This window comes from Thunnus thynnus, chromosome 10 (assembly GCF_963924715.1).
Source record: "Thunnus thynnus chromosome 10, fThuThy2.1, whole genome shotgun sequence".
NCBI classification, from domain to species: Eukaryota; Metazoa; Chordata; class Actinopteri; order Scombriformes; family Scombridae; genus Thunnus; species Thunnus thynnus.
Window position 1 is genome coordinate 10549760 of NC_089526.1, and position 25808 is coordinate 10575567.

General features: G+C 39.5%; 2 protein-coding genes across 2 annotated transcripts; both read left to right on the forward strand.

Annotated features, from left to right (window-relative positions):
• The first annotated feature begins 5292 nt into the window (after positions 1-5292).
• Positions 5293-12150, forward strand: cnr2 (cannabinoid receptor 2). The gene is made up of 4 exons (XM_067600895.1): positions 5293-5820; positions 7942-7983; positions 8404-8499; positions 8654-12150. Exons 3-4 carry the CDS (start codon positions 8430-8432, stop codon positions 9739-9741), a joined length of 1158 nt encoding a protein of 385 aa, XP_067456996.1. The 5' UTR covers positions 5293-5820; positions 7942-7983; positions 8404-8429; the 3' UTR covers positions 9742-12150.
• A 1782-nt stretch (positions 12151-13932) lies between these two features.
• akirin1 (akirin 1) lies at positions 13933-24817 on the forward strand. Its single transcript, XM_067600896.1, has 5 exons — positions 13933-14311; positions 21454-21600; positions 23559-23687; positions 24047-24118; positions 24285-24817. Exons 1-5 carry the CDS (start codon positions 14107-14109, stop codon positions 24293-24295), a joined length of 564 nt encoding a protein of 187 aa, XP_067456997.1. The 5' UTR covers positions 13933-14106; the 3' UTR covers positions 24296-24817.
• The last annotated feature ends 991 nt before the right edge of the window (positions 24818-25808 follow it).

Consider the following 25808-nt stretch of genomic DNA (forward strand, 5'->3'; position numbering starts at 1 on the left):
TAATATGACATGCAAAGGAGTTCCACAGTAAATGTCATGCCGTCATAAGTCCGTAGGAACATGAAGGAACATGTGGACAAGTCATTGGAGGTTATTAGGTGGGAGCCTCCCTTCCCCCAATGTGTTGTTGAATTAACCTACAGCCACAGCACCTCAAATGGTTAACAATGGACTTCAGTACCCTGGGGAGCACATATGTGTGGGGTTACTCATTAAAAACAATGAAAGTAATGCTAATAGTGGGTCACATGAAGAGAAAATCACCTACAAGGCACTATAATGCCCATACCACCTATAGGCCTATAAGTTTAATCAATTTTGAATTTCATAGCCTATGGTGACTGAACTCTGGAATAATGACAGAGTTAAGTAGCTGAAATGTGTTTTTAAATCACTTCTTATATAACTTGGGCTCTGTCACCTTGACCTTTTGTTTTATTGGAATTATTTTCATTACATTTATTGTCTTTATTCTGCTTTCAGCCTTTTGTAGCTGTTTGACTGGAGTATTCTGATTTGTTTCGTAATTGTCTGCTTTAATTTCCTTCTTTTGCTCGTGAACAGCAAAGTTCTCACTTCCTTCTTCCCCCTTTGACTTTATAAGGATATATCAGACTCTGCTCCTCCAGCTGGCTTTATTGGACTCTTCTGGTCCAAGTCTAAAGAATACAAAACAACTAGAGTGATCGACTAACTCATATCTTAGTCCATGGTCAATGTCGATTTCCTTACCTCATTTACACTGACTGGATTTTAAAAGAGTTACGCAACGCAGTCTGCGTCAGCCAATGGTTACAGCTGGAGGCCATGAAACTCCCACTTCCACTCCCCAGAGCAAAGCAACCTTTGAAGGGGGCTGTGCCGATCAAGAGCCAGCTATGTATGGAAAGTAGGTCACTGCGAGGCTTCTGCGGGTCATACAGAGCATAAGAGGTGGACAAATCTCCATATTTGACTGGTTGTAAAAGGCTTACAGTGTAAACACGTCAAAGACACGGTGAACGTACAGCAGGCCGCCCTAGAAAGTGGATGGAAAATACTTTGAATACAACTGTGGTGTACAAAAGCTGCCAGGTTCATTTTTTTTCTCACACAGCACTGATAGGCTATGCGAGACTCTTTCTCTGCGTCTCACTGGTAATTTGCAGTACTTATTGGGTGTCGACGATGAGGTGATTGAGTTTCACATGAATTTAAATAATCTGAAATGTGTTGTGCAACACGCCCACACAAAGTGAAGTGGGAAAGAACAGACGAGGAAACACTTTCACATCACTCAGCAATATGTTGAACCCATATCAAAGACCTTTTGTAATACCAGCATTACACATACATTCAAATGAAATCTCAACTGTAACACAATATTTTAGTTTCACCTTCTGTAAAGCAGGATATCCATGTGATGAATCAACATTTTACAAGCAATATAGCACAAAATGATCATAAGGTTTTTGGAAAAGAACTACTTGATAATGTTGTTTATTATAACTACCCACTCAACATTTAGTTTTTCAGGCACTGAGATGCCAAATGCCTTTAGAGCAGAACTCCACTGCCATTGAAATTTCTAAACAAGCCAACACACTTCCCATATTTTCAACTGCTTTGTGATGGAAGACAGAGAAAACATTTGACTGGATTGTTGTAGTTTCTAGCTGTTGTTTCTAGTAGCTACCATTGAGGACACTGAGGCCAAATCCCCAGTATTTGTTTCCGTGAATTTGAGAGTTTAAAGCTTTTTTCTTAACATTGGGGGGAGTTTACATTCTTCAGTTAAAATATGCACATGCAGGGTATTTCATAAGATGATTCCAGTATTTTTAGACTCACTATGTTTATATTTGGCTACATGGGGAGGGATTTGGAACCATGTATGGACCTTTATGTAAGAGAGTGAGAGGGAAGGAAATAAAATTATATTTGCTGAGGAACTTTCCTGCTAGTTGATACTCTGAGAAAGTTGAATTTTTTAAGCTGTTTGTAACTACTCCGTTAAAATAAAACTTGCAGAAGATATAACTGAACAGCTAACTCAATCATTTAAATATGAAAAATCCAAATAATTATAATATTTTAGAGGTTTTCCGGGGCTGGGAGTTTGGACTCATGGCCTCAGTATTTTTTAAATCCTTGAAACTTTGGCCCAGAGTACAAGTCAACACAAGTCAGTACAAGTCCTAGATGTCTTAATACCCCTTTAAAATGTAAATGGTGAATGCTGAATGCCAAACAAAAGATCAAGTCTTGTGTGGTATTCAAGCCTCATTTCTCTGAATTGTTGTGTCCACAAAGTAAGTTAAAGGTTCAATGTGTAAGAATTGGCCAACTGATCCAAATAAACAGAGGGCAGCATATCACCCCCCACGCTGCCCCACCCGCATTATCACTCACTGAACAGAGCATCATGTCAGTGGTAAATTACAAAAGAGCTGCACAGATCAGAAAGCGGTTGCCCCACAGAGATAAGTTACAACATGTAACTAAGTAAATATTTACACACGTCTCTAGATTAGGTGTAAATCATGAAATGTTACAATGGCAAACAGCACTTTTCCTGCCACACAGCATTATCTTTTCATTAATTGCATGCCTTTTTACAATACATAAACCCAGTAGAGACCCAATTCATTGATATGATATTTCAGTTTCGATCCAGTTTACTACAATGTGCTACTGACCACTGAACTGACCACATATTTGGAGTCTACATGGTTACTTTCTAGCCTTAAAAAATATTAAAACTTAATAAAGTGACATAACAGTCCTACAACAAAAAATTCAATAGCATTCAGTCTGGCTATACCATATTACTGCTGGTGCTACTTCTTCTCCCTCTCATGTTGGACTGATGGAAGACTGGACACTACAGTGACTCACTATTGCCCCTGTGGTACAAAGTGGTATTACAAGACGGTACGGGCTGGAGCTAGCTGGTTAGCATGCTAACTTCAGTAGATAGCTCTGCAACACAGTACATATAAGTTTTGACATAACGTCAAAACTGTTATTTTTTCACATTGATGATTGATAATTTTAGTTAATTTTTAACTAGAATTTTTTTTAACTAAAATTCTGCACATTATACTTTTAATGTCTCCGCTAACCAGTGTGGACTGGATGTTCCCATAGCTCAACTTAAGATAAAGAGAGGCCAAGTATTTGCCTTCTTTGCCCTAAACTTTGGAATAGTTTACTTTACCACCTTTACCATTAGATTATCCAACCAATTTTTTTTTTTTTAAACTTTTCACTTAGATTCCCTCACTTTTTTAAACTGATGTTTGCTGTTTTGTAAAACAGATTTTGTTGTTTTTGTTGATATTATTTCTGTGAGGCACCTTGTAACTTTGCGCTATTTAAATAAATCTTTACTTACTTTACAATTCACCTGTTGAATATTGTAAATGCAAATGTAAAGTGCAAAAGCCCAAAAGAAAGCAGAAAATGTAAGAAGTATAATATTTTGAAGGCAAATGTTTGTGTAATTTCTATGTAATTACTTTTAAAGGTCTTTTAATATTGGGTTTTAGATTTACCCTTGCACATTTGTAAATTTGAAATTACCATTTTATATTCTTGCATCCTTATATTTTCATATTACAGTCACGTTATTATTCATCACAGTAAAGTAAATAAAAAAATTAAGCATGATTAAAGCATTTAGCAGGAAATAATTAGACTTTTGCTGTGTCTTTTTTTCTCATCAGAGATCTGATACTGCTGTTTGAAGGTCTGGCAATCTGGAAATGAGGAGAGGAAATTTGATTAATGGATTCAACCCGGATCAGTCTGAAACAGCCAAGCGAGCCCTGATGTTTATGTTGAAGGGTCATTTCTAAAAAGGGGAGGGTGTAACAGCATGACGTAATCTAACGGATAATTGAACATTTCAGGCTTTATTCTATACTGTGGCCTGTTCCGCTGTGCTGCACCTGACTAGACAGTGACTGAGGAGAAATCTTATTGGAGCTGTGCTGTCTGCTCCTAATCACATTTCCTGCCTTCTGGCCTGCTGGATCTATCAGGTCAGAGGAGAAGAAGACACTGCCATCAGTGCACCAGATATCGCTGGTGTTGTCACTCTCAAATCATACTTAAGAAATACAAACATGTCACAGAAAGTCTATTTGTGACCCATTTCCTTTTCTTGTAATTCGATATATTTGTTAGTCCCAGTTACTGCTATTTAGCATACTTTTCTCTAAATTGAGAAGCTAAAATAGGATGCTAATTCATTTCATAATGCCTCAGGTATGTCATTTTGTGGCCTGATTAAATTCTTATTGAACTAGTAATGTACTTTTTCCAGAGGGGCATAAGCTAAATTAAATGGCCTTTATTGCTGAAGGAACTTGCTTGGAGAATTAGACTTTGTATCATTGAAGAATAATAAAGATTAAAACCCTCGACAACCTTTTAACCCATCGCCATCAATATCATGTTCACCGCCAGGTTACTGAGTGACTCACTGCAGTATTTCCACTAATTTATGGTTGCTTAGCTTTGCCCCCTGTTGTACCGCAAACAGTATTACACTCTGACTCAGTGGGCTTTAGTCAATAACTAGAGTGCAGAATATAAAAGAAAAATATAAAAACTCCTCGTGAACTTGCAAGACAAGATCAACACCTCAACACAAACTGCAAAAATGCACAATACCAAAACAAACATGTACTGATAAAACAAAGATATTGACTTAAGAATAAACATGTTGGTAGAAAAGTATAAAAGTGAAAAAATCAAACAATTGTTGTGAATGAACCCTATACTGAGCAAAATATGTTTATTGCATTGTCTGTTCTAATGCACACACTTAATCTTTAAATTAACAAAGCAGACGTAATTAAAACCTGCTTTTTTATTATCTTGCCAGTCCTTCCCAACCGCAGACGGCAAGCAATTAAGATCTTTTTGTAATCCTTCAAGCAATATGTGACACAAATAGCATTAACCATGTGATCCTACAAGGAAAGGGTGTGCGTTGCGCAGCATGTGTGATGCTAGATACTGTCCGTCAAATGAAGATGAGTGGAAAGTAATTAGCAAAAGAGGTGGAAGAAACAAATAGGAATAATCAGTGGGTAGGAGGTTGGTGGAAAAAAAAAATCTAAAGCGGGTAAAATTTTTAAATGAGGTCATTAATTTGAGCATGAAAGTTTATTCTTGATCGTAGGAGTAGAAGTTCGGCAAAATAATTCTTAAATAATAGGTAACAAAGCTAGTTTTTAAAAACCTAATGCCTTCTTTATAGCTTTTAAATAAAAGGGGTTATGATGTGTTTTCCTCCTTTTTTATTGACATGCTTTTCACACTCCTCTAAAGTACTCCTCTCCCTAGAGTCTGTCCTAACACTATCTGATGGAAAGGCAAGAAGGACACAGCACTTAGAGGTGTGTTATCACTTCACTGGGTTCAGATAATCTCTATTAATGTTCCATTTAGGCTATTTCAATGTATAGGCTATTTGTGATGGATAACTTCAAATCTAACAACTGAAACAAAAAGTGGACCTTTACTTCTATTATTCAATCCTCAGTTGCATCACAGATTTCATAAAACTTAAAAAACAAAAAACCAAAAAATAATTCTGTCTTTCCTCTCTATCTGCTTCTCTGTGTGTCTCCCCTCCCTCTCTCTCTCTCTCTCTCTCTCTCTCTCTCCTGTCATCACAGCCGCCCTCCTTATCTTCTCCCGTCACTTGTGCTCTTTGCTACCAGTCAGGTCTGTAGGTCTGTGTGATCATGCTGTGGTTGCTCTGCCTCTGAGAGACAATATAAATCACATCACCTTAATCAGAAAAACTGAACAGAGAAAACATAAAAGGTAAGCACTTGGAAATTCATTTCTTTGCAGTAGTAGAACCCATTAACGTAATAATTTTGGTTTTCAAAGGGAATTGTGACGATATCTCAAACAGCTTTACAGAAAGTTATAAGAAAAAATATGGTGTCTGTTCTTATTCTCGAGCAAGACTTTTATATTCAATCAGTGCATTTATGCAGAAGATCTGATACTTTAAGACTGATTTTATTATGTCTCTATTTTCCTGACACTGCTACTACAGCAAAAAGAGACCTCAAGTCGGTCAGTGGTCTGCTTATGCTAGAATAGCTTGTGATATTTTGAAACAATGTTCCAGAGAACAACAGTGACTCAAGAGGTTATTGCCACATCTCATTTCAGTGTGGATGTCACCATTGATGTGACCAAAATAGACGCATCTATGTGTTTTTATTATAAATTAAGTTTCCTGTTTGCACTGCTGCTGCTCCCTTTATGAGGGGGAAATCATTTTTGTAAGGATGACTGGGTGTTAAGAATCAAAACACAGCACTCTGTCAATCAAGATTTTCACCACAAGGGCGGAAAGAGAGAGCCTGAGGTGGTGTAATATCCACAGTGCATGCACCCGTATGGCCCATAGTTGAATTAAGAAATATTGTCCCTCAAGTCAATAAGATGCTTTCTGGAAAATAATTTACCTCCATTGCTTCTGCCCATATATATATATTTGTGCTTTCATAAGACAGTGTACCTTTGCTCCGCTCCTGAGGATGGCAAACTCTCTTATTGCATGATGTTAACCTTTCTCTGAATTTTTAATCTTTTTTCTTTTATTAGTTTTACACTCAATATGCCCTAGCTGCTGTGACAAAAAAAAAAACATTCCCTGCAAGATTACATTTATTTTATGTGTTTGGGTCACATTGTTGCCTGTAAAAATGTTTAAGCTGCTCTGTGCAAATAAATCATCGGTGGCCACTTCCATTTATCACAGCATTATTTACTTTAATCAAATCCTCTCACATCAGCCAGCCATACTTAGTTTAATCTATTGATTGCATACAGATGCTCTTTAGATGAGATTGTTCAACTCAGTGGTGACCTTCATCCACCGATTAACTTCCCTGTTAAGATACAATCCCTTCTCTCTCCAAAAGGGGGCAGTCTTTTTTCATCTTGTTAGCTATGATATAAGGACAGCAACAGTTACCTTCACATCCTCTGCAGGTAGCTGAATGCATTTGAAGTAAAACACAGCCAAAATGGAAACTGGAAAGAAATGAAACGAAATATGAATTCTCTGGACTAGCTCATTGCACAAAACGAAAATAAAAATCACTTAAAGTCCAACTCCAGTCGACTCCACTCTTCTTCTTGTTCTTTCGGTTGGGTGTTTGAGCTTCACTGTGCAGAATGATGTATGTGCAGAGTTTGACACTAGAAGGCTGTTTTCACATTCATCTGCTGAAGGGATAAAGTTTCTCTGTGTTCACTGAAAATCTGAGTTTAAGACGTGTACCTGCAAGCATGATTTGTGACATCACAACTAGTTTGGAGCCAAATATGGTTCAGTATGCAACTTACATAAGTCTGATGTGGAAACTTGAAGCCTTCAGTGCACATAGACTGAGAATAGACTCTTCAGTTAAGGAGGAAAGATGGATTTTTAATGAGGGAGAAGGAGTAGATTTAAATTAATTTTAAGAATTAAGTAATTGAAAAAAAGCACCTGTCATAAAAGTTGCCATGTTTCAGAATACAGCTAAAGTTTCAGCTGCTTCTTTACATGTAACTGAAAAGAAGACGAAGAAAAATCTGAGGACCAAATCATCATGATCACTCTGGTCTTATTCATTGTTGATCAGGACCAATCGAAGCTTCTTGGAATCTTAAACAAGAATATTTAATTGTTCCTTGAATCAGGGGTTTATGGTTTACTTTAAACCATGATCTAGCAGGCTCCTTGCGCCTATCTCTTCAACATCAGCATCAGACGATACTGTAATGATTATTGTCTGTTTGCCCTGACCTCTAAATGACTTTCTGTCTTGACTCACAAATGTTAATGTTCCTCTTAAGGTCTAAGTTCAATATTGACAGAGAGAGAAAAAGTAATCACATTTTCTACTTAACCACATCTAATTATTTTAACTTGACAGGAAGTTGCCTCTCGCATCCCCTCAACGAAGAAACCTCAAGGTAAATGTTTGTTATAATTTAAAAAATAATTTTATGACCATCTTGATGAAATTTAAGAATGTAATTTCCTCATTTCATTTGTCCCGTGGGTTTTTGTTATGTTACTGTTTTGTCAGTTCTTTCTTGCTATTTAATATGTCTTTTCTGATGAAAACAATACTTTTAATGAAAACAATACATCAAATTGTTCTATTAAAGAAGTATTTTCTCAGATTAACATGTTCATAGAAGTTAATCTAATAATTGAAAAAAGAATAAAAACGGAAGGATGATTCTGATCTTTTCTATCAATTCCAGTTTTTTCAATTCTTTTGTTGCAGACATGCATATTTGTTATTTGTATTAATAAAAAAAACCCAGATAATGTTAATAATTTAAGATTATTTAAATTACTTACTTTATTTCCTAATTACAATCTAGCATCGGCCCATAGAGCAACAGTTGAAATGGGGGAATGGGAGGTTACCACGCCTTTAGGTATCACTGGAGCTAAAGGGAACGCATCGTCATCAGACGGTAAATACATGAACTTTCTTCTTTAGATTCTGAAGTGTCTTTTTTTCTACTGCTAAATTCAAAACTTTAGGTGCATTTATAATGGCAACTGTTTCAGTTCACTTGTCTACTAAGATTTGTCCTGATTTACATTGTACCTGAGTTTTTCTCACAGTTAACAGTGATTGTCAGAAACTGGAATGCTACATGGTCCTGTCGAAGGAGGAGCAGACGGCCATCGGCTCCATCTGTTTCCTGGCAGGTCCTATCACACTGCTGGAAAATGCTCTTGTTCTGTGGGTGATCGCCGCCACAGCCACCCTGCGGAAACGTCCTTCCTATCTGTTCATAGGCAACCTTGCACTGGCTGATGTTTTTGCCAGCTGCTTCTTCACCATCAGCTTCCTGGACTTCCACCTCTTCCACCACGACGATGGCCCCATTGCCTACCTCTTTAAGTTAGGTGGTGTCACCATGGCCTTCACTTGCTCAGTGGGGAGTTTACTGCTGACCGCACTGGACCGTTACCTCTGCATCTACCAGGCCTCACGCTACAAGGTGCTGCTGACCCGCCGCCGAGCCCTGCTGAGCCTGCTGACTCTCTGGAGTACCACCATCATCATCTCCTCCTTGCCTCTGATGGGCTGGAGGTGTCCTACAGTTCTTGCTCCACCCTGCTCACGCCTCTTTCCCTACATCAACCAGGGTTATCTGGCCTGCTGGACCAGCTTTATCCTGGTGCTTCTGGCTCTCATTCTGGGTGCTTATGCTCTCATCCTGTTGAAGGCCCACAAACATGAATCCTCCATGACCAACCTACAGGGAGCGGCAGGGACGGGCCAGGCCCGCATGAGAATGGATATCCGACTGGCACGCACCTTTGGCTTGATCCTGCTCATACTGGTGGGCTGCTGGCTTCCTGCACTATCCTTCATGCTAGCTGATGTCTCTGTGGTCCTGACGCACACCCAACAGAGGGCCTTCGCCTTTTGCAGCACACTCTGCCTGGTTAACTCTGCAGTCAACCCGCTGCTGTATGCGCTTCGCTGCAGAGAGTTAAGAGTTGCTCTACTGCAGCTGCTACAGGACCTGCGTAAAAATGGGAGGTGTAAAAAATCTACAGGGGACTTCACCCCAGGACCGCCCTCTGGAGAAGACGACTGTACTACCTTCTCTGATGATGAGATGCCCCCAGCCAGACCCACCCAACTTAACTCTGTCTCAGAAATAGTGAAGAAGCAGCAGCTAAACATTAGAACATGAAAATGGTGGATAGTTGAAATGATGTTAAAATTGTGTTTATGTCAGCATGTTGTTGGTGAAAAACATGCTGCAAATTAGATAATACCACCAAGAACGTCACCGTAGATTAAGAATCAAATCCACAATACAACAGTGAGATTCATTGTCATCAAATTATTAGAGCAGGCATAACTAGCATTTTTGAACTATTGTGATAAAGAAACAATAAGTCTTGAATATTGTTAGTAGCAACAGGTGATCAGACAGATCAGAAAGTCTAAACTTGCCAACAGTGCGAGAAAGGAAAAAAATATTAACCTTGGGGAGTAGTTTGTTCAGTCATACCAATCACAACACTAGGAATAAGTTACAATATGATGAAATGTTATGTTATGATGTCCTTCTCCACTCAAAAATATGTTTTTTTTATTGTTACTTTTACTTAGATGTTTTAGCTTCACTGTACAGAATGATGTATGTGTGGACACTGACACTGGAAGGCTGTTTTTACATTCATCTGCTCAAAGTGGAAAGTTTCTCTGTTGCCAATGAAAATCAGATTGTTAGTGGAGGGCCACTACATGATTTGTGACATCACAACTAGTTGGAAGCCAATCCTGCTCCAGTATACAATTTATACAAGTGTAATCTGGGAACTTGAAGCCTCCAGTGCACATACAGAGGATGGACTTCACAGTTCCAGTTATTCACCTTTTGAAATTAAATATATTTGCGTATACTTTTTAATGAGGGAGAAGGAGTCGATGCCATTTTAAGGATAACATTTTAAGGATAATTTTACTTTTTTGTGTGTGGAAAAACTGTATCAGACAAACATTATTGTTCCAAGCAGAGTATTTTTAAATGTCTGAAGGGGATCTTTAACCTTTATTGTTACTGCCAATATGTATGATTAACAATGTATTATTTTAAAATATAGGTATGTATTAGCAGTAAGACACAATGAGTTTTATTAAGTGTTTTGTGATTATACTTAGAACTGGAGGGACAATACGCTAGTGATATGATCCATTGAAAATAAATCCTCTATATTAAGTGATGGTTCAGGCCAGGCAAAAGGATGTGTTGGGATGTGTTTTTTTTTTTTAGGTCAAGATGATGTAATGTGGCCATTTAACCCACAACCTTTGACCTCTCTGCCTCCCATGTCAGTGCTTTAACGCTCTCACACCTATGAAATATTGTGCCCTGTGAACTAAAGTGCTGACCTGGTAGAAAGGTGGATTTATTGTTAGTATGCTTGTTTATGTTTGAGTGTTTGTCCCTGAGCGTGCAGGAACAGGGGACCCTGTGGGTTGCCTATCCTATCTGCACATGAATGCCAGGACTCCACAAAGGCCCCATGCATAGGAGGATTTCACACAGTGTTCACCACATGAATCCAAGCAGTGTGCCGAGGTAAATGGGGCACATGCCAGGAAGAGAACGAGCACAGACACTAGAACACTCTTTGCAATGGTGACAACTGGCAGCTGCAGTTAAAGCACATACTGACATGCACTTAAACTCACAGGCACACATATGTAGGGTAACCAGATAGAGAAGTAACATGTGTTTTTCAACCACTATGATTAAAAATACTTCTTGACCATACTCTATTTTTGACTATTTATGTTTGTTTTCAAGCAATTCATTGGTACTTATCTGTCAACTTCACTCAATTGTCAACTGACAAAGTAGGTTGGCAGTTTGGTGTTGCAATGCAGCATTTAAAGATTTTTAAGTATCTCCTCTTTATCAATCTTCTGGTTGATCTTTGCTGCCAAAAGAGACAAGTTACTGAGTCTAGCATGTCAGGAAATCAGTCAGCATTGAGTGGAAAATATGGGATTGTCAGGGGAAAGAGATTGAAGATGGGGGACAAGTTGCATTTATGTACATATATGTACATAGAGTACTGTGTCCAGAATTCAATAACATAAGGATGATCACAGGACATACATATATATATATATACCGTAGATTAAGAAAATATATATTTCTGCTAAACAATCAATATAAGGGAGCTGGTAAGTGGTGAACATGACTGCTTATCTCCAGTGTCCTCTAGTGCTTTTATCCAAAGTTTCTACAATGTCACTTTGATTGTTATTGCTGAATAATTCCCAGCAGTAGACTTATAGGGTACACTAGATGTAAGCTACAAAAAACAAACAGAGGTTATTCAGTTATACAAATGACTATACAAGATTTTGTTTTGCCTGTGTTCACTGAATTTGTTATGCATTAACCAGTTTTTTCCAGTTAATTTAGTTACTTATCTGTTTATTGTACATGCGTCCAGTGCCTCCTAGGGAAATGTCGAGCACACGTAATTTGCCTTTTTTACATGTAATCAAACTGCAGCAGCCTGGGGGAACATCCACTGGTGAAGAATTAACGTGTGAGCGTATATTTAGGTATGGATGGAAGGAACATGTCCCTACCAATTTGAAGGTGTTGCTGAATTGTCCCTACCAATATCTGTATATCGTACCATTTTAACTCCACATAATGTTAACAGTAAGATCTCTGCAGGGTTTCCAGGTTTGTGTGTTTTCTGCAAAAAGTAGGCCATTATGATAAAGATTAAAATTGATGATTTATTTTTCTTTTTTGATTTTTTTGTGTCATCGAGACATGAATATTTTTTATGAGGGAGTTTTGTCACAGCTTGTACAAATGATTTGTTTGTGAATGTCAGGCATCAATTTGTTATGAGCAGCACAGAGACACACATACAGATGAGCTGCAGCCTCTCAGGTGAGCTCTGATGTCACGGTGAAAGATCTAGCCATGAGTTTAGGAGTCAAATAAAAAATAATACAAGTAGATGTTTTTGAGATGATTTAAAAATATCAATCAAGAAACTGAAAGAAGGACAGAGCTGCAGAATCTCAGGTGAGGTTTGAAAACCTTGTGGCAGATAGTTGGTTTAAACAGAGTAGAACATTACCTACAGGTTATTAAACATTTATTTTTAACTTTTATTGTGTCTATGAAATGTTAATTTTGGTCTCAGATTGATATGAATAAAATTAAATATAAAAATTAGAGAAAAATTAATGTTACAAATCTGGTTTCAGACAAGTCAGCAAATACATATTCAGTAAAGTAAACATTTTGCAGAGTCAGATTCTTTATTTGTGTGCTCATATGAAAGAGAAAAGGGAGATAGAGAGCAAGTGCACATACACAGCTATTATGGCTGCCCAACAAAAAAATGTCCCAACCAAAGTTAAAACCAAACCTACGCCCTTGGATTCACTATTATTATCGTTACTGAACAATGCCAGTTTCTGTGGGTTTGCTAAAACAATAGATTGTATTCAGTGTGTGACTGGTTATTGGTGTCTGTGCTACAATAGGAATGGTACAAAGCATCCAGCTGCTAAAACATAGCAAGATAAAATCAGAACGTTAACTATCTCTATATAAAAATGTTTTTATCCTAGAATTCCTCTATTCAGTGACAGTGTAAAGTGTAGACAGGCTCCCTTACAACTAGAGCTGCAGTGATTAATCGATTAGAAAATTAATTGGCAAACTTTTCTCATAATCGATTAATAGTTTTGATCAATTTTTTAAAGAAAAAATGCCATAAATTTCCAGCCACTCAAATGTGAATATTTTCTAGTTTTCTGTGATAGTAAACTGAATACCGTTGGGTTTTTGACTACTGGCCGGACAAAAAGCAATACATTTCAATACGTCATATTTGGCTTTGTGAAATTGTGATGGACCTTTTTCCCCCATTTCCTGATATTTTACACGCCAAACAACAAAATGGTTAATTGACGAAATAATTGACGGAATAATCGGTGAGGAAAATAATCGTTAGTTGCAGCACCAAATGAGATTTAAAAAAAGTCAAACATCATCACTTTGGAGTTCATTTTTCATCTTACCTGATTTACCTGACCGCCACCACCAGACGTCTCGTGAACCTTCAATTTGAGTTCAATTGAAAAACAATCAACAACAACAATAGGGTGATACAGCGGCAAAGTACGACGTAAAGACGGCAGAGGATATGACAAAGTTACAAATTATTGCAAAAGTTAAAAAAAAATCACTCAAAATTAAGTTTGTATCACATTTACATTTCAAATAAGCGGTTAATTATACATTATTTATTGTAAATATCTGACAACCCCCCCATCTCTGTTCTGCAATGGTACGACCTGCCATTGTGACGTTTTAAAAATTCAGCAGGCAGACTCGGCAGTTGGCTGACTACTCAGAGAAGAAAATCCGTTGTTGTAGAGGAAGAAAGGCTCAACAATTTAGAGCAACGTTTAACGCACTAACACGAGCGTTAACCCCCATTTTTTGCGGGTCGTTTTTCTCCAACTTGTTTTTTCCCCCCCGTTTTGTTTAGCTAACATGGCTTGTGGAGCTACGTTAAAGCGGTCGATGGAGTTTGAGGCCCTCCTCAGTCCCCAGTCTCCCAAGCGGAGAAGGTGCAATCCACTACCGGGGACTCCCAGCACTCCGTCCCCTCAAAGATGCAACCTCCGTCCCCCGGTCGACAGCCCAACGCATTCGATGTCTCCTCAGGCCACGGGAGGCGAACACAGGCTCACTCCAGGTATATAATTAAACCAAATTTGACGTTTTTTTCCCCCCTGCGTTTCAGGGTGGGTGTCATGGGGGAGGGGGTTTGGGTGGAGTGGATAGCTAGCTAACGTTAGTTGAGAGAATCAGAATGGGGGTTGGAGGCTAAACGTTAGCTTAGCTGAGCTAACGTCAGTAAGGGGAATGTCGTCGCTAAGTTACCGACTAATAATGTTACTGATCATAATAAATATTTACACGTTCAAAAGTGGAAAGTGGCTCTGTAGGTATTGTTTGGTGACGTCTTGCCAGCTCGTTGTATAGTTAGTAGACAGTTAGCTTACATTGGCTAATGTTGATTTGTTCTTGAAAATATTAGATGCAAAGTTCTTTGCTTTGCTGAATCAAATATTCTTTCTAGCATTGGGGTAGTAAAGAGTTATGACTGCCCTTATGCTCAATATGCAGCCATTGGTTTGGATATATACTCAGCTATTCAGTCAATGAATATATTCAATTAAGAATTCATTTCAAAGGTGGTAGGATGTCAAGACAAAAGATCTATACTAAGCTCTCTTTATACTGTAACACCTGGGTGATAATCTGGCCTGTTGGCTCTCCTGAGAAGACAAATGGCATCACAGCAGCAGGCACATCATTGCAGGCTGTTGATTAGAAGCTGCCTGGGTAATGTTCCTTGGCTTTAGTGCCACAATTGTCTTGCATGGAGGTGGGGGAGTTACCACTGTGCACCACAACCATTCCTTTTCCTCCTCAGGCCTGGGAGGCATTGTTCGTTTCCTTTATGCCTGTACTCTTCTCTCCCATTCACTTGAAAATGCAGCACCGCTGTGAGCATTGGACGGGTGTGGGGCGCACAAGTAGACATAATTGCCAGGATGTCTCCACTGCAATCCAGTGAGGCTTATTGTATGTGCCAGACACTGAGATTGGGCAGCATGACAGCAGTGAGGCCCACTTCTTGTTGTTTTTTTGAATTCTATTCAAAAATTGCTGGATGTTCTTGGAATTATATGGTAATGATTTGAAATGTGAAAGGATTACAAGATTGAGACAACACTACTACTTGAGCTAAGCCCTCTAACTATTATGTCACTATATGCATCCCAGTGATTAGAAATCCATTGACAGTCAATAAGGCTGAGGCACATGATAAGTTATTGCTATGTGACTCTTGGCAGCATTTCCTCCTTATTTCTGTGCTTCCTGATCCGTTTTTCTTATTCACCTGGAATAAGGTGGATATTGTATGTTACCTGGACAAATGAAAGTGAATTAAAAGCTATTAGTGAAAATTATTTTCATTTAAACAACAATAACTTGAGTCCACCCTGCCCTTATGTTAAGTGTTCCTCCAGTGTTATATCTTTTCATGGCAAAGGGCAAATCATGGTCTTTGTTGTTCCTGTTTTTGCACTGTGAGAAAAAAATGTGCTTCATGGTGCGCTTCATGGTGCACATCATGAAGCAAGATGACGCTGGGGGAGGGGGGGGGGGGTGCAGGACATACATCTTTCATAGCAAATGCCTGGGAAGGTTTGCAGAGAGCAATAACACATATGCACACAGATGTGGGTGTTGATGGAGATGTCGTCACAGCTGGCTTCCTGTGAAATGCATTTATTTCTGTTCTGCTGAACACTCATCCTGGTTAGCCAAAAATGTTTTCTTGCCACGATCATTGGTCACGATATTTATACAGTCTGACTTTTTTTACTATATGTGGTTCATAGTGTTGCTATGCTGTATATTAGTAGTACACATTAATCATCAGAATCAGTTTATTCCAGGTTGTCTGGTCTGACATTAGTGATCTAGCCTGAACAACGGGCCTCACATGCCTTCTATTTCCTTCAGACTCTGCCTGGCTGGCTGAATTACAGCACAGCAGCTGCAAGGGTGAAGTAATGTTTGTCTGCTGCAGACACGAGGTATTATGCTCACCTTCACCCAGAAAGAGGCCCCTCATGGGACCAGTGCTGCTAGCCTGCCTTTCTGTTGTGGTTTGCCAAGTGAAAGCATTTTTGAATTTAGCAAAAGGTCAGCTGTCATCCTTCCCACCCGTCTCTACCCACACATGTTTTCCAGCTAGTCAGGTTTGGTTGCAGTGAGCAGGGGTGTGTGTGTGTGTCAGTGAGACACAGGGAGCTGACACCTCCAAGGTGTCTTTAGGTAATTATTTCATCATGTAGATAGCATCACATACTCTATTCTTCTCTGCCTCATACTTGTTTCTACTAGTCAGGGCTTGTGCTTTGGTAAAATTCCCCCAGATGACAGATTGATTGACTTCCTGGGGCATGTTACCTCAAAGGTTTGGCTGCTTGACTGTTGTGTGGTTTACAACTTGGACAGAAAAGTGTGCAGGTCAAAGTTCAAATGGCTCAGGCTGCAGTAGTGTTCAAGTATTCAGGACTACACACAGCCTGTTGTCTTGTTAGGAAGATGTTCGCTCTTGGTGACAGGGTAACGATGGATTTTATTTTGCACATGAAGATGAAAAATCAAACAACAGTCAGTTCCTCTTCTGATACAGAGTGCCGATCCCATACCAGTGGTCTCTCTTTCCCCACATTTAAAATCTGTATACCTCACAGCATGGAAGTCATTGTGATCAATTTCAGGTATGGAAACATAAGTCCAGGGATTGCTGTGGCACAAAGAAGGCTGCAGTGTTCAGTAGCTAGCTTCTTGATAGTCAGTTGTTAAGTAGCTATTTCCCATTTCTGCTGTTTTCCAGCTGATGGTGGTCAATCTTAGTCTTTACTGCGGAGGGGTAACTTGAACTGACCCATAATGCATCAAAAGCTACTTCCTGGCAGTCGGGACACTGAAAACCTCCCTCCCCCCACAATCCTTTGGCAGTGGAGGGTGAAATGAAATGAGTCAGCTTTGTTTTCTCTCCACCACCATGTCCAATCTATCTGGCCGATCTCTTGTCGTATTCACTGTTTGGCCAGTGCCTAAGCCTTTTAGCTGAGGCTTTCTCCACTGTGTTTCCCTGGCTCCCGGAAGTCTCTGTGATTGATTGCTTGCCCTGGTTGTGGCAGGGTCATTGTTGCCAAGCAACGCCCACAGTTGAGCTACTAGTAGCTGGTAGTGCTGGAAGTGACAGGCAGCATGGGAGGGATTTCACTTGTCAGTCAAATGTACTCAGGAGAAGTGATATGTCCCAACATTTTTATACTACGTTGAGTCAGAAATCTGGATGCAACATGTCCAGCTTAATGAACACAGTTATACGTCTCTCATACAGAAGGTGCACTTTCAGCTAATTGGACCCATTCCCAGGATTCAATGTTAATGTTTTTTTTCACTTGCCTGATTGGGCAAGTGAGTTACTAGATTTACTAGCCCGATGTGGCATTTTACTTGGCCTGGGCAATCGGACAAGTCTTATTGTTGAACCATGATTCATATCGGACTGCTGTCACAGGTTAATCCCTTGACAATGGCATTCAAAGACTCTAAACTCCGCAAATGTAGTTCATGCACATCAACACAAAATGATAGAATTGCACAGAATTACAGAACCAAATAAATCAGTCAGTTTCTGTTTTTAACTCTCTTGAGCCAGCATCTTTCTCTTGTGCTCCTTCGCTCATACGGTCTCTGTTGCTTTAAGCAACAATTTGGTTGAGTTCCCTTTTCTACTACAGGGTTTCCCCCAGGAAATTGGTAAGTGGAGGTGGAGAGCTCTGCAACCCCCACCCCACAAACAAACACAGAAAAAGACTGTTAGTGTCTTCCGCACACACAAAATTCCCCTTACTAATCAAAACAGATTCAGCCACAAGATATTTTGGCAGAGCAGACAGGCAGGACTTGGGCAATGGGCTTATCTTTATAACTCTGATCAAGGTCTGATGTCACTGTCATGGATCACTTCAAGCTGATGCATGAATGAATGAAATACATTATGAAACTTCAACCAGGTGTTTAATCAGTATTGCTCACTGTTTTTTTTCTCACATAGCCCCACCTGACTGACTGACTGAGCTATTTTCCAAACTTGTACAGTCCCCCCCAAACAATGCATTGCACTGCCCTAATTACCTGAAGACCTTGACTTGATTTCTCTTTTATCTAATCTTACTCTTTAGAAATATTTATGCGATTTTATTGAATTCCTTTTGTTAAATAAGTCTCTAAAATATCAGAAAACCTTGTGAAAAATGCCCAGTACAATTTACCAAAGCCCAAAGTCACATCTTGACATTGTTTTCTTGTTTTTTTTCCCCCCCAGACGTACAGTCCAAAACCTGAAGATATTTAATCTATAATTGCATAAAATGACAAATCCTCACACCTTTTTAGAAGCTTGAACCTGTGAACATTTTTCATTGAAATAGCGTTAAATGAATGTTGGTTGTTTTTTTCATCAGTCGACTGATAGTTTCAGCCCAAGTTGCGGCACAGTTGTAGCTTAGGAATGAAGTTGTCTGCTGTCAGTGACGTGGCTTTATTAAGAGTGAAAAGCCCAGTTGCAGCTATGTAAACAGAGCCCGTCAGATTATTGTCCTGTATTGTTAATGCTGGAGGGTTTCAGAGGCCTCAATACAGCAGGAGGAGGGGAGTCGGTGAAGGCACCGGTTCAATAATGCACGAGCACATAACATGGCTTTCTTAAAATGGCTCTGTAGAGAAAACCCTGCTTTCCCCACCGTTCAAACAAGCTTACTGATGTGCAGGCTGAAGTGGCAACATGGCTTCTTGCTCTCTCCCCACCCAAGATAAATGAGGCATGGTTCCCCAGATAGAAGCAACACGTATAGAGACTTCACCCCCTGTTGGAATTGAGTAAGATAAAGTCTTGCCTTTACATTTGGTTATCAGCTCTGGTTGAGGCCGTGTTGTTTTTCTGTTTTGTTTTGTTTTTTTCCCCCTCACGACTTCTTCGAACTTTAACCTTTATAATGTGATATGTGTGTGTGTGTTAGCTATGGCCTATGTTTAGGATGGTTTGACACTGGACAGTCACTGTGCAGGAATCACATTATCATGACCCTTCTTATCTTACACATTACTTACAGTAGCTGCTTTTCAAAGATATATATTTTTTAAACAAGTTTAAGAACAAATGAACTGTAAATTGCATATCCATCATTGCACTGCTGACCACAGTTCAAGGCATACCAAACATTTTTAGACTGATTTTCTACCTCCACTGCAACTGTTGATTTGACTTGTCGACCCCCATTTTTCTTGAGATGGTAATGTATCAGATTAAATTTTTAGGTGCTTATGGGAAGTGTCGACATCTCTTATAGACTTTAGATCCACCTGTCAAACGGCTTTTCATGACATCCATGACAACATAATGACAATTGTGAATACCATGCTTTTTGCCAACCAACACACAGATCTTGGATGTTTGAGCTTCCTTGAATGCAGCAACTATGACACAGACTTCTAACGAAGTGTTGAGGCCTTGTTTACACCTGGCTGCATATTTTCATGAGGGAGCACACAATTTCCATGTTATCAAAAAAGTTGTACGCAGCTTTGGATGGAAAGTAGGGCCTACATGGACCCGGTCCTCCCACCGGTGAAAAACAGCAACGCATTTGGTCTTTGCAAATGGAAATGATGTACGTATTTATTTGCATATAGAGTGGGGAAGTGAGATCTGATCACAAGTGGTCACTCGAGATGCATGTGGAGACACATACTAATGGCGTGAACGGACGTACAAAGAGCTGTCTACCTGTGATCTGATCACCCAAGACGCGTGTTAATGCAACGTGTAAACAGGACCTTAAAGTGAAATTGAAATTAGTTTGTTATCACAGGCTCACAACAAAGAGAGCCTTGTTTACCGCCCCACACCATACCATTGCCTAATTTGGTTAAGTGTCATGTAGTTGTTGTGCTTTTTACTTGAGAGTTGCTGTGCCAGTTTCCAGTTTGTATTTTGTCTGTCTGTACTGTTTGGATAGACAAATAAGTTGACACACTAAGATGAATCCAGACAACACAAGCAGTTTGGAAAGAAAATCATCCTCAGTCATGTCCCTGAATGCACAATGATCTATGAAAACCACTGCTAGTGGTTTTACATTGTTAAGCTCCAGTTTCAATCACAATGCCCCAACAATATAACAAAGCATATGATAATTACAGTCTTCTATACATGCTAAACTTAACTGCAGATAATCTTAATCTCCTTAAGCACATGTACTAGCTAATGTATTGGCCTGTTTATCATGGCTGTACCTATACAACATGTGTGTGCTTATCACCTTTTCAAAAAGCCTAGATTCAGGGAGAAGCTCTGGTAGTCAAGTTTATCTCATAGAGAGACAAATAATGTCTTGTTTAACATAGTCTACATTGCAGTCTAGTGTCACTCGGCTCTTCCTACACTTATCCGTCTGTTTTGTATAATCCACAAAAACTTCAAGTATCTGTTCAACCACTAAACAGACCACAGAAGAGGCTCTTATGCTGTTTACTGCGCAGTAAAGAACAGTGATTTATATTGTAGCCGAGACCTGAGCCTCTTCACCAGCTGTAGTTGGCATGATGCCGACGTCATGAAAAACTTGAAGGAGAAGTGAAAGTGATACAGTCATAAGATCAGAAAGTGTCCAAAGTCAGTTGTGTGTTCATTGTCACAGCTGTAGTAAGTATGTTAATTTCAAGACTCTACTTCCTGCCGACGATCTTTTGGAACCATGTTAGGTGAGAGATAGCGCAGAGGAAGGGAGCGTAGCTATTTATCTCAAGATAACTGTGGATGATTGTGTCTTCCTGTAATGGTCCCTGTTCAAGCTGGAATACATTCAACATCGGATGAATGTGGTTTTGATGGGCGTAACGTTCAGAGAGCACTAGACTCCTCCTATAATAAATCACAGTTTGATTCATTAAATTTAAAACATTTGGTACAACCACTGCTGGATAGATTTATAATGCTTTAATATAAAATGAAAGACTTCAGCAGAGCACTACTTGAAAACCAGAAAAGGCAGAGAGTCTGGAAACCCCCCATATTACCTAATTCCCAACGGCTGGAATATGTGTGTTGTAACGAGAAATCATGGTCAGGGTCATATTGGTTCATTTCCTTTCCCAAGGTGTGACAATGAGAATCACCATTCTTGAGTGTCCTCTGTCCTGATTTTTAAGCTATTTTTGTCCCTGTGCCTACAGAGCAGATCTTCCAGAACCTCCGTCAGGAGTACAGCCGGATCCAGAGGCGGCGGCAGCTGGAAGGGGCCTTCAACCAGACTGAGGCCTGTAGCTCCAGTGACGCCCCCAGCCCCAGTTCCTCCATCAACGCTCCCAGCTCCGCACCAGGTAAGAGAGTTTACTGTAGGCCTTACAAACACCCATGAACTGTTTATAGTGCTTTAATGTTTTTGTTGTTTATCGATGCCAACCTACAGGTTTGTTCTCAGGTCTGTTTAGAAGAGATCTCAATCTCAACAAAAACCTGAGTTTAATAAAGATTAAAAAAAAATAATGAAATGTAGTAGGAAGTTGAACTTCTGCAGGTAATCAAATAGTCTGACTGCTTTGTTTTGTTCAGGGTAGCAAGTCTACAACATGTGAATACAACAGCTGAGACGTCTAAACCATAGAAACAACAAGAAAACATCTCTGTAAGCCAGGTTTATGGTCGATCATTAGCCGTACAACAGTAACAAATGATAAGATAATGATGGTTTGTAGTTTTTTGTATCATGCTACTTGTGCTGTTCATGTTAAATCTTACCTTGTTGAAATTCTTTGCTTGATTATCATTTTCTAAGAATATCATTACATGTAATAGATGTTTTTGGATGGAACTCCAAACAAGCGATACATATTTGTTTCATAATAACAAATCAAAGTTGTGTTAAAGCTTGAACAGTGAAGATTTATATGAAGTGGAAAAGTGAAATAATGAAATAAGTTACATTTAGTTTGATAATGTGAAGAACTAAAAAATGAAACATGATATAACCTTTTCTTTGTAAAACAGGTAATAAATCTGGGTTAAAAAAACTGCAGAAGAATAAACAAAGAAAAGCAAATTGTAACTGAATTCTTGATGGTTTCCACAGATTCAATCTCAGAGCAAACAATGAAGTTTTTTTTTTTCCTTCCAAAATATTAAGTCCATGTAGTAATATCCTGATCGGGTTGACATTGGTTTGGTATTGGCCAAAATAAACCCAATCAAATGCAGATCCTTTCTCTACTGTAATTTACTGTGTTTTGTCCACCTCAGCCTCAGCGGGGCTCTACAGAGCCAGCATTGAGTGACTCGGTTATGACACAGGTCACATCAGTTTCAGGAGTTTAATTCTCCCTGTTAATGTTTCATTTATAACATATCAATAATTTAAGATGACCGTATTGATAGTTTAGAAAACAGTTTTTTGATTAAGAAGCTTCTGAAAAATGAGGTGTGCCAGTTTTGGTAGGCTACACTTGTTTCAATGTCAGATACTTAATCAATAATTACGTAAATATAAGTGTCTTGACTTGATATCGATACTCGATACTCAGAATTAAAGGACTCAGATCAGGAGTGGTGCCAAAAAAAACTTGGATCAGGACATCCCTGCCGTACATACATTATATACCAACTTTATAGTTTTTTACAATTATATACTGAAAAACATGAAGCCAAATAATTACCTACTAGTCTGGCACCATTTGTTTACATATTTGCACATAAAGATTAGACTAACACTGTGGTAGATGTACTCTGTTAGCAGGTAAAACATCACATTTGTGCTGCAAGAGTAGTGGTGCAGTTTGATGCGTTCAGCACAATTCGGCAGTTAAGGTGTGAGACGTTATCCAAGGCCTTCGGGCTGTGCTTTTTTTTTTTTTTTTTTTTTCTCCTCCTCTCACTCGACAGGATGGTCTCACACATCACACTGACTACACTGTTACTAACCGGCCTCTTTCTGTCTCTGAGACCGTTAAACCTTCATCCTTGCTCTGCCACCCTCGCCTGTGATTTACATTTTAGTCTAAACGGCTCATAGCAGATCTGTAAGGCTGCTGGGTAATGAATCACCTTAGCTAAAGCTGGCTCCAGTTGCACTGTGACCGAGACATTGGGGAAGCTCAGAGAAAGGACCCACATTAGTGCTGCATGACCCTGTCGGGCAGAGCTGTAAATTTGCGCCTGGCTAAGCACCTATTTCTGGAGAGAGAGGACGTTTCTGTCTGTGTGACACATCGCCGCACTGGAGATGTCGGTGATCCAGCCTTTTTATAGCTGATCTGATTTTTTTTTTTTTTTTTCTATGTCTCAGGTGCCTCAAGGAAGGACCAGCCCTCGTTTACACTGAGGCAGGTGAGCTACCTGTGCGAGCGCTTGCTCAAAGACCACGAGGAGAAGATCCGGGAGGAGTACGAACAGATCCTTAACACAAAACTCGCAGGTAACGATCACTCTTCCCTTTAAAAAAAAAAAAAAAATATCAGCACTCACAATACATCTGGACAGCACGTACAGTAAAAATGCCACTGTGAATGAGCATCTTGAGCATCTTTTTCACATCATAATAGTGCTAGGAGTCTGTGGTTTCCTCGTACAGAGCTCATATTTGCTTCTTGATGCCAAGACTGTTAACGGGCAGGGAAGGACATTATGTGATGGCAGCTGTAGTTCAATAAGGAGGCTCTAGTTTTGTTTAGCGACTGAAGAAAAACTAATCACTCAGTTCTTTTCCCCATCTGGTGTTTTGAATCTACAACACTACAAGCACACAGCTTCACCTGTATTATCTCGTCTTTCCAGAACAATATGAATCTTTTGTGAAATTCACACAAGACCAGATCATGCGAAGATACGGGGCCCGGCCTGCTAGTTGTAAGTATCACAAACCGCACTTTTCTGTTTGTTTTTACACAAAGACACAGTTAGGGGTTTTTTTGGTTTATCTGTGTCCAGATTTTAATATTATGATCTTATGTTCATTTATTTATTTATTTTTTGTCTGCCTGTAACACTCATCTGTTAATTTAATGTGTTTCAGATGTCTCCTGAACTCACATCGATGAGATCCCAGCTTCCACTCACAAGATGGCTGCTCTTCTACTGCCCTCTTCCACTTGATTTTCATTTTACTCTCCCACCTCCCCCCCCACCCATCCCCACCCTCCCTAAACTGTTTGGGTGCCATGGTTTATCCACTTTTTAATCCAAAAGTTGATTTCTTACTTAAAAACTATCGCTGCTGGCCAAAAGTTAGAAGAATCTGAAAGATAAACTATGTATTGCCCCTACCCCCCCCCCACCCCTCTTTTTTTGCCCCTTTTTCTTGTTGATATGCTCTTTCTGAAAATCCTGACTAAAAGCAGATCTGTGTCAAATCTCTTGCCGGCGCTGTAGAAAAAGCTTATTGGCTCATGTGATCATTATGTATAACCTCCCAGCAGCTGTATTTAATGGCTCCTGCTTCTCACATTGTCCCACTTTTCTTGCCCCCTCCTCCCCCCCAACATCTCTTTACCTGAGAATGTGGATTTTTCTCCCTTTTGAAAAAAATAAAAGTTCTGTGATTTAAAACCTGTTGTTGGAGATGTTTTCTTAAAGCAAGGATTGGATTGTTACCACTGAAAGACAGTGATTTTGTACAAAAATGCATTTAAAAGTCGATCTGAAGCTTAATTGAGGCTTCAGCAGTCTGAGTTAGTCAAATGGATATCTGCCACATTTACACTCTTTAGCATCAAATTCCCTCTTTGTGTTTCCCTGTTGAGCTGTGGTGGAAATATATTAACAAAAAGAGGGACTTTGGCACTAAAAAGACTAATGTTGAAAGTTTTCTACTTGATTTGACTTTTAAAAACATGTTTACACAGAAGGACAGTGGATTTTACATTTTAAGTGCATTATGAAGGGATCTTCTAATGGTCACTATGAAGCGGAAGAATGATTACAGCAAGAAAAACCTATTTCAATGTTCATTTGGGCACCTGACTGTTTTAAGACAGACTTGAAAAATTGTGAACCCATCATTTAAAGCAAGGATTGGATTTTTTACCAACAGAAGTAATAGTTTAATGTCTCTTTGAAAATAAGTCAGCTCCTCAGATTTAATTGATTCTTAATGAACCGTACAGAAGTTTTTGGATGATTGCTCTATGGCTGAGTGTATCAGCAGGGACCGAGAGGCTGAATACAGATTTGCTGAGTGGTGTGGGCTGAGACACCTACAGCTCAGGGTCACTAAGACAAAGATGGTGGTGGACTTCAGGAGAAAGAAGCCTCCCCTATCCTCTTCCCCCTTTCTCCAATCAAGGGTATGGATATAGAGCTGGTTGAGTACCGCAAGTCCCGTTTATGATGGCTCAAAGCTGGCTTTGCTTCCTAAGCAGGCTGTGGTTGTTCTGCAGATGTTCTGTCATCTGTCTCTTGGCCAGTGTTGTGTTGTACATCTGGGCTTCAGGGGCAGCAGCCTGAGAGCATCTGGCACCAAACCAGGAGAGCTGGCTCTGTCCTATGAGTGGAAATATATGGTGTCAGGGAGGAGGATGCTTCTTGAGCCATGGAGCAT